Below are 17021 nucleotides of genomic sequence, written 5' to 3' on the forward strand. Positions count from 1 at the left end.
GCAATGCGCATATTGTCAAAGTTTTTCTGAAGAGTCCCCATGAAAAGAGACTATGGTTCCTCTAAAAATACCTGCTTATGCCACGTTTTTGTAGCAAAACAACAGGAAAGCAAACATTTAGGCTAGTATCAGGAACTGGGGGATGGTGGTGGGGTGGTGGTGGTGGTAGGTATTTTGGGTTTTGTTGTTTTGTTCTTCCCTGATAAAGTACCTGGTACAACTGTTTACCAGGTTCGTGAATGCCAAAATCTTGGCTTCTGCAAACCTAAGGGTGGTTTTAAAAACCTCTGCGTTCATCCAGCTGTCGATTGGATTAGCACCTTGGAAACCTGTTAGTGTCAAGCTGGGTGCTGCAATCAAGCTTGCCGAAGTCATGTTCAGGGTAAAGAGAAGACTGGTTTCCTATATAATCTACTTTTTAATCACATTGCCACCCTAAATCTCCCAGCTGTTCTAAAATTTCACTCCTGTTATTTGAAAGTCCCCCATGGTTGTAGATGCCATATCAATGCCCAGTTAGCTCTAAACAACAACAAAAAATTCTAATCTACGTTGTTTTTATTTTTTAAATGCAAACGTAGCAGAGGATTTCAGTGACTGCTGTAGGAGCTGGTAGCCCTCCTTGTATAGTAATTATGGGAGAGCTAAGTTTTACAGCATTTAAGTACAAATATGTGTGTAATGGGCAAATGACCAAGCACTGCAGGACCCATGCCAAGGACCGGAGAGGACATCAGAACTAGCCTTGGCAGTTGCCAGACTGTGAAGTGTTCATGGCCCTTACACAAGCAGTCAATAATTCCTGCTTGATATCCCCTTAAGGAATACGTAGTCTCTTTCCTTTTTCCTTTGTTAAAATGTGTTTCTTCAGTTTTTCATATATGCCAAATACACATTTCATACAATTAATTTGAATTAATTATATTAGTAATACCCTGAAATAGTTAACTTTAACATCAGTATGACAGACACACTATAGCATTCTCAGAGCAGCATTTTGTGCTTTCTTCAGCATAATTCAAAATAATGACATTGCTTAGACATCTGGAGAAAACTTAATAAGAAATTTTCACATTCACCAGCTGTGGCCACTCTGCCAAACTGAGGTCTCTACTGATGGTGCATTTGTGGGAGTGCTTTTGATTATTTTTTTTTTTTTTTTTTAATCATGTGGCTTGTATTTCAGGTTGGTCAGTTTATGATGAAACAGGACAATCTGTATTCCCTATTGATGTGTTATAATTTGCCAATGTCAGCAGTTTCACTTCATACTAAACTTGAATATTTAACATTTTGCCTTGTTCTGTTTCAGTCTTAAGGATTTGAAGTGAAATAAAAATTTTGTGGAAATAACCTTTCCATAAAAGGTTGAAAAAAATTCAACATTTTTTTTCCTTTACCTTATTTCCTAGCACTCAAGAAGTAGTAGCACATCACAGGGACGTAATTATACCATCTCAAATCATGTCCTAGAAGGATACATGATGTTGTTCTTACTATGTCAAAAGATTAGAAGATACGTAGTTAGGAATATACCTGTATAAATTCTGAATATTGAAATGAATTGTTCCTCTTACTGGCACAGCGAGGCCTCAGTTTTCCATACCCAAAGTATAAATTGAATGAAGACATAAAGATTCTCCTTTTTGGATTTAAAATTCTCTTCAGCATTGAATGAAGAGATGAAAAATGTATCTGGGAGAAGAATTCAGTATTACAAATGATGAGAGTATGTATGTGTGTATATATATATATATATGTACTCTCATGTGCAGTCACATGTGTTTCTTTATGCCTTGTAAAATCTTGTATGTTTGCTTACTGCTCCATGCCTTCATTTAATACATAAGAACATAAAAAGTCTCTTCTTGAAGGAACTTTTTTAATCTAAGATGAGAATTATTTGAGAATTTTCAGTAATTTGGAAAGTTATCTGTCTTCATGATATCCAGTTCATAAGTGGATTATCCCATTACAGAGAAACTCATACTACTCAGAGGATCAGTTTTATTTTTTATGAGGAGATATAATATGAAGTCTATGTCTGAATTTGCAAGTGAAATGACAGCTATATTAACCCAGTGAAAATTTATTACAGTAACAGACCAAACACAACACAGGTTTTTAACTATGAATGTAACACTGCAGTCGAAATATGTACTTAAGCTCCAACTGTAGTGACCAAAGTTAAGCATGGGTACAGAAAACTAACAAGAAAAACAAGACCTAGAGGGCACCACATGCTTTAACTAAGGAGCTTCTACCTGCAGGTAAAGGAACATAATAAAATGCCATCTTACTTGAAGGACCCAATCTTTTGAAGATAAGTCATGTATGGTCTTGAAGAAAATGGAGCTCAAATGTGATCACACATGACCTCTAGCAGTGTGAAAAGCATGGTTTCATATTATAAGAATACCTCATAGAAGCTATTCTAATATAGTAAGTAGTAAGATAGTTGGTAAATATTTGTCAAGCACATTATTAAAACAGGAAGTTATTTTTCTGGCAAACTGGGTTTGTAAACCTGCCAAGTAAAGAGGAAAAGAAAAGGAAAAAATAACAAATAGATGGGGTAATTATTAACATGACTTATCACACTTTTTATTAAACAGTTTGCCATGAAGGATGAGGAACTGGGGGCTACAGTAGCATATATTACATACACATATTACTGCAGCTCTTCCACGTTGCAGTAGAAGGAGATGGAGACCTGCAGCATCACAGAAAGGCTGAATTTCAGAAGCTCTCAGGAGAAGATCTATACTGTTCTCCAGAGCAACCCCAAATGTTTCTGTAAACCAGGGATGCAATGTAGTTTCCTAAGCTGGCATGAATGGGCAATGCACGTCCACTTGGCCTAGTTTTCCTTGGATAGTCAAGGTATTTCCACTGTAGTTTCATCACAGTTTTTATATATTTGATTTTTTTTTATCTTAAAGTGGTTGAATACAATCTTAGCTTGCATAAGAATATTCAGTAGTTTATAAAATGAATTAATCATAATCGTATGTTCCCCCTTTTCCTGCATTGCCACGATGTCTGACTTTGATATTATTTTTTTTTCCATATTCGAGTGGTGAAGAAGCTCCTGAATTCATCTTTCCACAGAAAATTTACATGACCATGTCCGTCCCACTGGGAAAATAAACATAATGTTGAGTTTGATTTATGTGATTTGTCAATAAAATTAAAGTAAATTGCGTGATTATGATTTTTTGGATGTGTGTTGGGACTGTGGCCAACGTGACTAGCACTATAAATGATCTCTCTGGCCTGGAGGATGAAATGCCAAATTTAGCAATTCCGGCCTGACCCAAAAGGCATTTTGCCCCCTTAGTGGAGATAGGAATTACATTTCTGTGCTTCATGACTTCTTTTTTTTTTTTTTTTTTTTTAATAGGGTGAGGACCAGTGGGGCAGCATCCCTTCTGGACAGCAGAATGAACAATAGTAAAAGTGGTGCCATGCCACTTGATCAGTGGAAAATACGATGTGTTCACTGTGGAAGTGCTGTAGAAAGCTAACACCCACACTGTGCGTTGTGCTTTGCTGTGTCAGGCTTAATGGCTGGTTTGTTTATTTTTCTCTTACTGAGAGGTAGTGTTGTTTTGGGGTTGGTTTATGACATAAACATAAAAATGACATTTATAACGTTGGTTATGTGCCTCACTTGGCAGCTGAGTGGCACTGAGGAGCTGCAGCGCTGGTGGGGAAGGGTTTGGATGTGCTGTTGCTGAAGGGGGTTGAGTGTTGAGGGACCCCAGAGTGTCCTGGAGGCTGGGCCTCTATGGGGGGAGGGGGGGTTCATCGCAGTCTCGACTTTCATTAATGCTGTGAGAATGTGTAGTGGTTTTGACCACAGGCCACTGGTGTGTCAACTGTAATAGGATTTAAACTCTATGCTTAACTTCTATCTGCTTGTTGCTGCTTGTCTTTTGCCATTGTTTCCTTTGGGGGCCTGTATCAGGAGTTGTGGCAAAGGGAACTTTTAAAGAATTGCCAAATTTGAAAGGCTCTGAGGAGGTTACAGGACATCTGGATATTTTCCTAAGGGACAAGATTTTTTTAAAAATTAAAGAAAACTTTGAGTGTATTTTATTTTCCACTCCTTTTGCTTTAGCTCAGTAGGCATTTTAGTTTTGGAAGACCACTAGAACGTGGCAGATGTATTGGACTCCTGTAAGCAAAATATCCCTTGGAGAATAATTTTCTTTATGTCAGTTTAAAGGCACCTTATTAAACCCTATGCTGTAACTATTATGGGCTTCAGGACAGAAAAAAATAAAACACTCGGAAAGTTAAAATTTACCTTTATTTTAAACTGTCAGCTTAGTGACAGCTATTTTTTGCTCTAGTAGTGGTTAAAAGTAGGCTGCTGCATCACTTGTGATGGGGCAATTTCATTGTTACACAGCACAAATCGTGGCAGGATTTGGTCCTTCCTGGGACACGCTGACATACCATGACACATGCCTGACCACACTTCTCAGCTGTAATCTCTATCCTCTGTTTTTCTTCTAACTGTGAATTTATGTCAAAGTCAGGTGCTGCAGTCAGCTACAGTGATCTTTTTCAGCTAGAACGTTACATGTCTGTTAGAGAATCGTAAATGCCCGAGAAAACCATGCCTTAGCATGTTCTTCCCTTGGTCAAGTTTATGAAAGGATAGAGAGTGAATCTGAAAAGCAGAATACAGAAATTCAATGTTTGGTTTCACTTTTGCCATATCAGGTTCTAATATTTATGTGTAAAGTGGTATGTTGTAGTTATTCTTTGCTTCTTTCTTCTGCTCTCAGAATAATATAAGCAGTAACTAGGGGGTTAAATTCCTGCTCAACAGGCATATTTTTGGATGTATGTTTTTTGTAAGAGAGCTCAGAGTAGAGGGCAGAGCTTTGCAGCAAAGTGCTGCATGACAGAACTGAGCGTCCAAGGGAAACGTGGCTTGCAGCAGACATACATGACGGGAATGAGAGGCTGTACCAGCTCTTCCAGTTTCACAGGGACCTTGCGTTTTCCAGCTGTTTACCCTTGAGATGTAAAATGGCAATTTGGCATAGGCTAACAACCTGGTGTGATGTGAGCATCTGCGTAAAAGGCTGCACATATGGAGCATGCCCAGTGATATGAACAGCCTGTTACCCCTCCCCCAGCCAATCTAGGAAGAGATGAAATGAACTTTGCACTTGCAAATGTCACTGAATACATTTTGCACAGGATTTTGAAAGGTTCTCCTATAAGCACTATTTTTAACAGCCAAATCCGCCCCCCAAAACAGAAGGGAAAAAGCCCTAGGTATTTTTCTGTGATTGATCTCAGTTTATGATCAGCCGAAGCATCCCTCACAACATTTATCTGAAGCCTGGTTTGTTTTATGTGTTTATTATTCAAGTTGAGATTTTTGGAGGTGGTGTGGATTTTTTGGATTTTTTTTTTTTCTTTACTGGCATGAGAAAATTTGAGAATTTTATTGCAGTAGAATACTTGGAAACAGTGAGGCTGCAAGCTTGAAAGGCAGAGGGAAGAGAAGGAAGGCTCTCACAGCAGAGCATGGATAGGAAAGGAACAGTGATTCTGCGGTGCTCAGTGTGCACATGTTTTATGAGATCAGTGCCGGGCGCTGCAGCTGCGGACAATAACTGAGCTGTCTGGCTAATGAAGGCCACCTGGATCAGGCTTCTGAAAAGAGCCAAAGGAGGACGTCTGAAGAATTCTGATATCTGTGTAAGCCCTACGTTTTCATTATCGGCATATATGATATGTGTTGCAGAGAGGGAGAGGGAAAAAGGCAGTGAGGAGAGGACAGTTGTTTTCATTCTGATTGAATTAGCAGAACTCTGTTTTGTATGCAGGGAGATGCAGAGAGAAAGCAGAGCTGTCATTATTTATAGAGCTGTTCTGGCATTGTGGCTGATTCCATTGTGGTGATACAGGGACATGTGTTGAGTCCAGAAGGATTTTATTAGTTGGAAGTTGATTTGTGGTCATTTGCATGTTTTGCTGAGGGGCAGAGATGGATATGAGCCATTTGCAGTTCTGATGGGGAAAGTGTGTCAGGTAAAGAGGTTGCCCTAAAATTAAAATGGGTAGCAGAGTTTAAATCTGTTAGCGGTGATATTGTGTAATGGTAATTATTGATCCTGAATTTGCATTTTTATTATAAAATTGTTTCCTTGACAGTACTGTCACTGTTTAGACTTTTAATTTCTAGGGAGCCATCCTTGAAGCTGCTGTGTGTCCTTCAGCCCTGCACTGCACCAGTGCTGTTACTCTACAGAGCAACTGGCTCTGCTTGCTGAAAAGCAGGCAAATAAGAGCATGGGGATAGTGCAGGAAATAAAACACCAGGAAAGACACCTGTACTTTTGGAAACTCTCCAGAAGAAAATATTTACCTAGACATAATTTTTTTAAGTGACTTTCCTTTTTGGGCATTTACTTTCTTTTCAGGGATACAGAAATAAGAGAAAATGCAAGGTGTATACCCACTTCTCTGGTTTATTTATTTATTTTTTTAACACCAAAACAACTTGTGACATAATTTTCCTTTTCTTGTGCAGGGTTCGGCGGACTCCTACACCAGCCGTCCATCTGATTCAGATGTATCTTTGGAAGAAGACAGGGAAGCAGTGCGGAGAGAGGCAGAGCGACAGGCCCAGGCACAGCTGGAAAAAGCAAAGGTAAGGTGTTCTTTCATGTTACAGACTCATAAAATGTTCACCTTTAAAGAGCTGTCATCTCATCCATTACTAATACAAATGTTTTTAATGTATTAACATACAGCATAAGACCTCTTACAAAGATTTTCCAGACAGCAGTAGAAAATAGACTTTCCAGTAAAAATTGCTTAGAATTAGATTTCCATAAAAAGCACTTGATTGACTTGTGTATTTCAGAACAATCTTATTTGTATCTGTGCATTTCTTTTATTGAATGTAGGGATTTATTGCAGTGTATAGGGTTAAAACTTTGAGTTCTTACTGAAGATGTTTGTGAAAGTTTACCCGTAGATAGCTACAGCACTCAAAACTATAGTTCTAGGAATCAGGCCTCACAGATCCTATTCATCTCCCTTCAGTAAAGGATCGGTCCCTACATGTCATTTGTAAGTAGGGAGAATCTATTACAAAGTTTTTCCTGAAGACTTCACTGACTTTCTTTACAGTTTGTGTGTTAAATGACACAGTGACTAATATGCTCTAGGAGTTAAGATTTCTCCTTCCATCTCCACACTCCTGGCAGATAGTGACAATTTAGTAAGGAAATACTAAATAAGCTTTAGGTTCTTTCTCAGTGTTTTTGTATTTTCCAAGAGATCCATTTATGACTGTGAAGGTTTTAGCAGTGAGAGGAGGTGGGCTTTTTTTTTTTTTTTTCCATCTATGCTATGTCTTTAAATACTATTGTGCCTGTAAAAATCATGCTCATCTTATTTGTTAGCATTCATTTATCACTTCGTTCTAGTTTCTTTTCTGTATGCTGTCTGCCAGACCTCAGTGTATTACTGTATTCCAAGATACATTTTTAATTTTCATATCTTTAATTTAAATATTTAAATACACTATTGAGATCCCTTCTCAGATCTACCTGATCTGTATTTCTCTCACTTTCTGACTCCCCTCCTCCATTTTGCCTTGTTTTTTATTTCACTATCTCCCATCCATCTCCTATTATGTTTCCTTTTCCTCTGCCAGCTTTGCCTCTACCCATTTATGCCACCTGTTTTACAAGGGTTCTTCAGAAATTCAGGAGTCCAGATCATTGAGCTATGTACCTGATTGTATGGTGAGGACCAGCTCCATAAATAGTACAGGACTGTAATGCACCAGCAGACGGCTTCATCAGGCCAGAAAACTTGGAACAGGAAAGCCAAAGAGTGGGGTTTTTTTTTAAATGTAATTATCCACTGATATTTACTAAGAGTTCCTAAACAGTATTTTGATGAGCTGCTGGAACTTGCCAGTTGTATGAGATGCTGAAAATCTCTTTGAAGTTTGATCTTGCTATCCTGGGATCATTATAGCAGAAACTCGACAGAAGCAGCCCGCTTCTTCACTTCCGCCTTGTATCTTAGAGATGTTGCTGATCGTAATCGAGAGTTTCAGTTTATCAGGGCTGCTTTTTGTAAGATTTCTCTGCTCATAGGAAAATGATAAAGGCTACCCTGAAATTCAGGTGAAGTGTTGAATTTTATCAGTAACTGCAGTCTTTAAAAGAAGTAATAATATCTTGCAGACTAATCGGGGTAGCAGTGCAGCACTAACTGCTGAACTGATGCATCTCTTAGCGATGAGTAAATCTATGTGAGTGTTGCTATGGGAATTTGGCTTACAGATGCTGGCTTGAGTGCATGGACTGCCCTTATGTAATATTCATGACCTCTAGCACAGTTGCCAGTGTAGTTTGTAGAGAAACCGCTAGCAGACCCTGACTTTTTAAAACTGTATTTCTATACATCAAACCAGTGTTCTCACTCCAGCTGGCATAAGATACAGTCTCTAGGTCTGACACCGTCTGAAACTGTAAGACAACTTGTGAACAGTCAAAGTAGCAAAGGCACTGCCAAAATCAACCTGCTATAACAATGGGTAATTCCAGTCATATAGAAAACACAAAATGAATTATTTAAATGATTTGTACTTTAAAACGGATCAAAGCTCAAAATACATTAGCATGTTTGTTTCTCAATAATACAAATAATTACGGGCTGTAATGTATAGAAGTAATTTCCTGTATATAACAGTGTAACATTTAGTCTAGTCTAATATTTAAATCAATAATATTAAATGAAATATTATGTGTATTTTGTGCTTATGTTTGAAATAAACGTTTTACAAGATGTAAAGTAAACCTAATCCAGTACATCTAAAATATGATAGGGTACGCTTTTCTGCCTTTATTGGTGATTTAGTCCTTCACCTCCCTGAAACACAGTAAAATTAATGAAGCGGTAACTTGTGTTGGTGCTGCCTGGCTCCTGTGTGTGCCCAGACCTGTTTCCTGCAGGCAGCAGGTTTTGCTGCCTGCTCTCCATGGCTGCCTTGCTATCGTCCTGACCAGCTACCAGGCAGAGCCAAGTGACGCAGCTGCTTTAACTTTTCACCTTCTAATATCGTGAGGGGAAGTGTTGATCCTAAATACAGTCATTACAATTGTATTTGTCACAGGAATTAGAAGAAGATGACATACATGAATAATGCAGCGGTGGAGGGAAAATGATAGTGAATTAAGGATAGATAAAAAAACCTGCTAAACTGTGTCACGCACTTAATGAAAACAGTTTAATGACATCCATTTTTCTTTCTTACAGCTAGGGAAAACACCTTAAAATGGAGTGAAAAATATAGTAATAAAGCACACAATGGTAAATTGTTAGGAGGATTTTGATTTTTCTGTATTTTGATTTTTATGGATTCTGAGTGTTTGTGTAAATGAAACCAGAATATGCATATCTGGTATGTATCCAAACAGGGAAAATACACACACACACACACCCCACCCCCCCAAAAATTGTAAGAGAATACACATTCTGGCCATTTTTATTTATTTATTTATTTTATACAAGCATTGCTTCTCTGGGAAATCGTTAAGGCATATTTTGCTGACTCACTTTGTCATGTGACTTACTGTAAGGAAGGTGGGGTCACAGGTGCACGTTTGGAGTTGTCTAGGGAGGGAAAATTAAGAGGCAACTAACAAGGCTACCTGCAGGCCAGCAGCTAATCCCCAGGGAAACAAATCTTCAAATGAATCTGTTTAAGCTTGAAGCTGAGATGAAGTGTTCTTGGATAGAACAGTTTAGCAGTGCAATTACAGAAAGGTTGTTGGGTTGTTTTTTGGGTTTTGTTTGATTTTTTTTTTTTTAATAGAAAAAAAGCATTTCAAGGCATTGAGGATTTCCTTGGTATCCTCCTCATACTCCATAGTATGTAGCTGTCTCTGGGATAAAGAGGACCTGTGTTGTGACTGAGTAGGGCATGCTATCAATGCCCAGATCTAAGGGCTTGTACTGACATTTTACTGAATTTCCTATTTCCATAAGAACACAAATCTTAAGCATTCACAAGCCAAACAGTAAATAAGAAATACAATGACATTAACTGATTTTAGTGTCAATATGTTTTAAATTGTCATTTCTACAGAAAAAAAGCTTTTTAGTTTTGAAGGATTAAAAATAAATGATAGTAAATAAATATTTTTTTGTTGTTCATTCCTTGCTGCATTCCTTGCTTAAAATACTGCACCAAGTGAGAGGGATGAGATCAAAGGAAAACTGTGACGTCTATGTATCAGTGAGACCTTTAAATTCAGTGCTAAATTAGCTGAAGTTTGTACATAAGAAAGGGGACTTCAGTAATGATTTTTGGCCCTCTGCAATGTCGGTAAATTCAAACACTCCATTGATTTATTTTGCCTCAAGCACATCATATGCTATGAACTAGTTTTTGACTGAAATACAATGTCAGGTGCTCTGTAAACCTCTTTCTTCTCTTCTGCAAGACTAAATTATTTTTTGTCTTCAGTCTCTTGTCTTCAATTTTTTAAATTTTGCCTTTTTTTTTTCTCCCATGCCTTTTAAAAGCTCCTTATGCAGAGACAGTTTTCAGATGAGATCTATAGAATATTTTCAGCATTTTGAAAAATGATTTTTTTCCCCAGTTATTTCTAACACATTGGGTACTTGAAAGTGCCAGTTAATAATCCAGGTTCTGTTTCTCACGCAGGACTAAGGGACAAGCCTATGCTCTTTGTTCTCAGTTAAAGATTGTTCTCAACATCCTTTGGTCCTGAAACTGCCTAAATGGCTGTCAATGTTGGATCATGGCCTTCCAGAAGTCAGTAATTGTGTCCGTAATAGGAAGTCTCAATTCCTTTCAGCTCCGCTTTGTTTGTGCTCCACTTAATGCTCTACTGCTAGCACCCTTTATAGGAGTTTGTTAAAACTTGCAATATCCATGGTTTAAAATGCCATTTAAATAATTTTTACATTAAAATGGTGAAGCACTAATGTTTTGATACCACGCATGTTTGCTGGCTCGTAAGCATTGATAGAAGCTGTTGTGTTTTGCTTGCTTGATGTGTGCTGTAGTAGAGGTGATGGCCTGTGAGAATGAGTAATAATGCAATTCTTAAGTGTAATGCATTGCCTCTATGCATGGGTTGGGGACCACAGATTTGAAATGTGTAGCAGGCTGGGATAATGCTTACATATCCCTGTGAGTCTGAAGGCATGAAAAAGATTGTCAGATGTAATTATCCAGTGCAGTGTGCCAAGGGTAGTTATTTGAGTATTTATTCACTCTAGGACAGGTTTCACAGCCTCTGAATGACCCCATGCTGCTAGCAGGCAGCTGCAAAGCTAGTTAAGGTATGTCTGCTTAAACTGCAGTAGCATTTTTGACAGACCAGAAGTGCCCATCACCTTGATGTGTGTCCTTACGTTATGTCAGCGTATTCCATCACAGAGATTCTGTTTTCTCTCAATGACGAGAACATGGTGGTGCTGAACAGCACCCAAAGCCATAGTAACATAGGGTAGTACTTTGTATTAGCTGTTGTGTATGGTAATATTTTTTCATTTATTTTTTTCTGATTTGCCCTTTTGTTTTAGAATACTCCCATTGCATGTTATAATTCACATAGCTAATGTTGTGTGTCAGAGTTGTTGGGATTACATGGGAGCCAGCACAGTGGTCTAGCTGGAAGTAAATGAGTTGTTGATCCAAACATACAGTTGCAAATCTGGTTGTTGCTTAGCTGCAGACGAATTCTACATTGTTGGATCTTCTCGAATCAGCTTTCAGATACTCATTTTCTTCATTCCTTTCTGCTGGTTTTTCTTTGGACTGTAATACTGGAACATCAAACAGCTCCCTTTATACTGCTATCTGTGACCTATAGGGTGTTTTTATGTTCAAATTCATCATCTATTTTGTCTTCAGTGTGTGTACACTTACTCTGCACTAATGCCTGTCATTATGTTGGTTATTTCCCTGAACAATTCATCCATTCTCGGTGTTGGGCTGCATTTTTCGGGGGCTGGCATTGTTTCTTCCAGCAGATTCTCATGTAACCTGGAATGAAATGCTCCAGAAATAGTACCCTCTCTAATTAAAATAAACATCTGTCATCCCCCATTCGTACCATGATTATGAAGTGACCAAATCTGTTTCAGAAGTACCCTCTCCTCTTCTGCTTCTTGAGTATGAGTAGAAAAAGACAATGGAGGGACATTAAGACAGCCTAGATTTAGATACGTAAGTGTAGATAGAGCCTTTAATATCCTGATGTTCTTCAGGTAATCAGCAGAAAGAGACACATTGTCTCCAAGGAATAGAGAGAGAATGCTGAGAAAAGGTCCTGAGAACAAGCATAGCTCTTCTGCCTGCCCTCACCTGCTGCTTTCACAGGCACCTGCTCGCTTCCTTGATGAGATGTCTTTGCTCAGACTTTGAGTATGGTTAAATCGCCATATAAAAGGCAGCAATGCAAGTGTTAGTAAAGTTTTGTAAAAGTAAATCAGTTCTTCATTAAAAGAAGTGTTGGAAGAAATAGTTTAACCCGAGTAAGCATTCTAAGGCAGGTACGCACCTGTGTTCATCTTAAATCCTCACTTGGCTGTTTTTCTGCTCCTCCTCCCTTGGGGCCCTGTGGCAGACACAGCATGTTCGCTGTCAGCCTCTGCTGCATGGCTGGTACTGCAGAGGTTACAGCAGAGGCTCCTTGCTGTCATGTGCCTGATGCTGGCCAGCTGTACATGGTGACAGCTGCCTGCTACCTCCTATCTGTGGCTGCTGAGCTAAGCTGCACACAGTAAGCATGTTGAGGCCAGCCCTTGCTGTGGCATGGGTGGTAGTGACCAATGGGTCGAGGTGTTGGGCCAGATGCTGGCCTGGGGGTCAGCAGAGGCTGCGGAGGGCCATGAGGACTGTATGAGAGGGTGAGAAGTGGCTTTGGGGATGTTCTGTGTGACCAGTGAGGAGGGAGCGTGGTTGATGGACCCCAGGAAAGGGGGATTTAAGGTGTGCCTTTGCAGGCTGCTCAGGCTGGTGCAAAGGTGAGCAGTTTCACTGATGTTAGAGGTAGATGCTGCTGGTCACTCTAAGCAAAGTGGTTTCCAGTTAAGAAATATATCACCTGTTTCATTAAGTTTCTTGAGGTTTAAGGGTCTGATTTACTTTTGGCAACGTCTGGGACAGTACACTGTAATTCAGAACTTTAAACTTTTTTCCAGCAGCTGGTCCAGCTATCTGAATGGCATTTTTTTTGAACAGTTGATGTATGTCTTTTTGCTTGAAAGAGAATACGGATTCAAAAATAGAGGGGAAAATATGATTTCAGGACACATGCCATCATTAAAGGTAGCTAAAATTTTTGTAATCACCTGAAGTTAAATACTGAGCTTTTTACATCTGTAATATCTACTGTGGGGATAATTTCCATAATTTTATCCTTTCTGCTCTAAATTATTGATACACATTTCCCATTTCAATTCCAGCTTAATGTAGAATCTGTCTGGAGATTTTTTTGGGGTTTATTTAAAAAAAAAAATCTCTAAAATTAAATGTAGTTGTAAAATGTTTTCAAGGTAGGTGTTACTGGTGCAGGTTTATGCAAGCATTAGGGCTCTTAGTTATTCTTAAGTTCAGTAAAATATATTTTAAATATTTAAATTTTAAAAAAATTTAAAAAAGGATTTTAACTGTAGATCTGGACTTGTGTTTATATCTGTGTGTGCTTATACATGTATGTATGCATTATAAATAACCATATACACATCCATGGATATACTTTTTTTTATATATATGTTTGTATTAGATAACTAGCACTTGAGCTTCTCCATTTGCGTTCTACAGCTGGTAACTTCCCATTGTAAAGTATTTGTTCTGTATGCAGGGAGAACTGTTGTATCAAAGGATTAACTTGTGGGGAAATAGATGGATTTTCTCGGAGAACAAAGTAGCCTTGTGATCATAGCTGGTAGTGGGCTGCCATGGGCTCTTTGGAAGCAGGAATGAGATGGAGTGAGGACTCCTGCGCAGAGCAACAGTGGCTCACCTTGCAGAGGTGCCCCAGCTAACACTGACCCACATGATGTGGTGCAGTGGCTTGGAAAAGACTAGTTTGGACAGCAAAAGCATTAAGCTTTCTGCTGTTTTACTGAAGTTACTGTTTTTCAAACAGTTCAGGAACTAACCTGGCTTCTGTTAGAGTGGACACCTGGCTGATGTCTGTTGTTACGCAGGGAAGTACTTGTCATCTGCAAGGAAACCAAACTCCTAGACAGTTCTTGAGTCAAAAGATCTGAATCCTCTTCCTCCTCACTAACCCACTCTCCCCCAAAAAAATAGTTAGAAGGAATTAAAAAAGAAAAAAAAAACCCAGCTATCTGTAGTTTTGGTTTGATACTTAACCAGAAAAAAAAAAAAAAATGCAAGGAAGCTTCAAAATTAATCTTTCTTTTTTTTTTTTCCTTCCACAATTGCAACTTGTTTTGTAACATTACATGCAAGATGGCAAGGAGTTCTGGCTATAGGTAGCAGTAGAGTGCAAAGTTAGACTGACATTAGATGCCAATTTAAAAGTGTTTCCTTTCAAAAGTTTAATATTAGTTACATAAACTAGTCACTGGTTGTATAAAACTTTTGAAAAAAGAGTAGGATCCCAAAGTAAACCTATGATATCTGGGAGGAAGATACTCTTGTGTTCCCAGGTTAGGAATATTTGAAGTACAAAACTGAGCACAAAACTGAGTTTGAACTATGAAGGGTGTCTGGATTCTGCGTAATTCATAGTAGGAGAAGAATTAATTAAAATAGAAGATTCAGAGTCCCCAGTAATGCTTTTCTGGTTGTCTTCCTGCCACCTTTTCATCTATACTCTCTGTAAAGCTAGTGCATATCCTAGAGCAAAAAACCACAGCCTGAACTTTCCCTAACATTCACCTGTGGAGCCTCTGAACACCTGTACATTTAACCTCCAATCCTGCATTGACATTTTCCTTCAGTATTTCATAGTCACCTGGGCTGTATTCCCAAATTCAGTATAATACAGAATATGCAATGCATAATATACCTTTATATTATATAATGATACCCAGCTTATACCTTTAAAATAATCAATCCTGAAGTAAAACGTATATGCTGAGATAAATTTTATGCTGCCACAAAATATCAAACGGACCCTTTGTGAAAGTATAGATAACTGTTTACCCTTCTCCATCCATTTTTTGGTGTAAATGTCAGTGATGGGGTTTAGTCATACAGCTTTTACAACTATCTAGCTTTATTTTTACTTACTTGATTGGACAAATTCAGCTCTAATAGCAAGTAAGCAAGCAAGCAGATACTTTCATTTGATCTGATATGAAATCTTAACCTAAGTTTCAGGTGGCATTCTCTAGCTTTAGATGAGATGTTACCGAAGTATTACTTCTTGAAGTTATTTTTCTTAAACTGTTCTCCTCCTTGCTAAATAGATAAAGAGGGTGATGGTTTCATCCAGGATTTTTTAATTTGGATCCAAGTTTATTCATAGTAAGACACGTGCAAATGATACTTAAGTTTTAAAAAATGATGCAATGTCAAGCGATAGAACTGTTGAGAGACGGTTCAGATTAATACTGATGGAGAGAATCCAAGGGTTTCTCTCATTTTATTTTTCTTTACTATCTCCAGCTCTACTTAGTATCCTCTTGTCCATATTTGGGTAATTTTAGCATACTGCAATTTTCCTATTACTTTTTTGTTTATTCATTCGGTTGTCTCCAGTAACTGGTATGAATATGTGAACTTCTCATTCTAAGAAGTGAGACTCCTTTCTTGCTGGTTGGAATATGTGGTGAAATAATTTTTTCCCAGCTTTCTGACTCTCATAATTCTGTTCTAACAGCTTAACCCATTTTGGCTTAGGAATTCAAAATTTGTTGGGTTTTCTTCTTGGAAAAGTATGTTAGTATCTTGACTTTAAAATAAAATATTTAACATAGACTAAAATACCTGCCAAGAAGACTGTCCTTTATTCTTATTTTGGGAATCTTATCAAGTAGATACCTATTTTTAAGGTGATTTGTTGTTTATCATATCTAGAATCCAAAATTCAATTTGAAAAATGATGCCTTATTTTTGATACTTTGAACGCATCTGCATTTGACAGGTATGGAAAGCAGAGATGCACCCCATGGTTTGGGTTTTTATTGTGCAAATGTACTTGTGTTATTGATCTGCAAGCCACTTTTTTTCAGTGACTGGAGGAAAAGCAAAGGGAAAAATACCTTGAAAGGGGAGATGAAGGATCAAACCACATCTGCTTTGATTATTTTGACTGGAGATGTCAGATTGCAGAATTGAGGGAAGAGATGCGCCTGCTGCTTTTTGGCTCCATCTATTCTGCTTGTTATTTGAAAACCGAGTTTTAAAAAGTTGTTGGATTCTAGTATTTCACTTGGGGTAAAATAGGTGAACACAAGGCACTTGGAGATGCTTTAAGTCCCAGTCACTGCTGTCTGTCATAAGAGAAACACTTCCTGACTGAAATAAAAATGAGAACCACTGCGCACCTGCTGTCTTATACATCAGCTGTGCACATTGCTTTAAATGATTGGCAGTAATAAATGGCAGTAATTGGAAAGGCAGATGTATTTCTGACTTTCAGTAGCAGTCATATTTTGACTGGAAGTATCCTTCCCACAGGAGCTGTAAGGGAACTTACTGCATGTATCCCAGCTGTTTCATTATTTTGACCCTTTTATTCCCTTTTCGCAGCAAGGTATGTGACTCACCCACAAAGTACAAAGTTCCTTGCCTTCTCCCTTGGTGTTCCCTGGTAGTTGAATCCAGTTGAGACGTAACACAGAGCCACCATGGAAGCGCTCAACTGTATCACTTATTATTTTTGGCCTTTATAGTATCCCTGGTGTGTTCAGTGAGCCTGGTCTGGTGGGGGCTGAGTATGGGCCTGCCTCCTGCTGCCGCGCCGGCACTCGAGCTGTCTGCTGCAGGCACAGGCATGAGACATTAG

At 38.5% G+C, this 17021-nt stretch overlaps 1 protein-coding gene across 13 annotated transcripts in view; it reads left to right on the top strand.

Annotated features, from left to right (window-relative positions):
- The window catches only part of CACNB2 (calcium voltage-gated channel auxiliary subunit beta 2), a 255178-nt gene that overhangs the window by 161456 nt on the left and 76701 nt on the right, over positions 1 to 17021 (top strand). For 10 of the 13 annotated variants that reach the window (XR_008821273.1, XM_056334823.1, XM_056334824.1 and 7 more), the window contains one exon: positions 6563 to 6682. Coding sequence is in view for 12 of the 13 variants with exons in the window: in XM_056334823.1 (XP_056190798.1) it covers positions 6563 to 6682 (120 nt within the window). In the remaining variant the exon portion in view is untranslated. Of the gene's footprint in view, positions 1 to 5198; positions 5728 to 6562; positions 6683 to 17021 lie in introns of those variants that run through there. The other 3 variants (XM_056334818.1, XM_056334819.1, XM_056334822.1) reach the window with 3 other exon arrangements.

Source organism: Falco biarmicus, chromosome 4 (assembly GCF_023638135.1).
Source record: "Falco biarmicus isolate bFalBia1 chromosome 4, bFalBia1.pri, whole genome shotgun sequence".
NCBI classification, from domain to species: domain Eukaryota; kingdom Metazoa; phylum Chordata; class Aves; order Falconiformes; family Falconidae; genus Falco; species Falco biarmicus.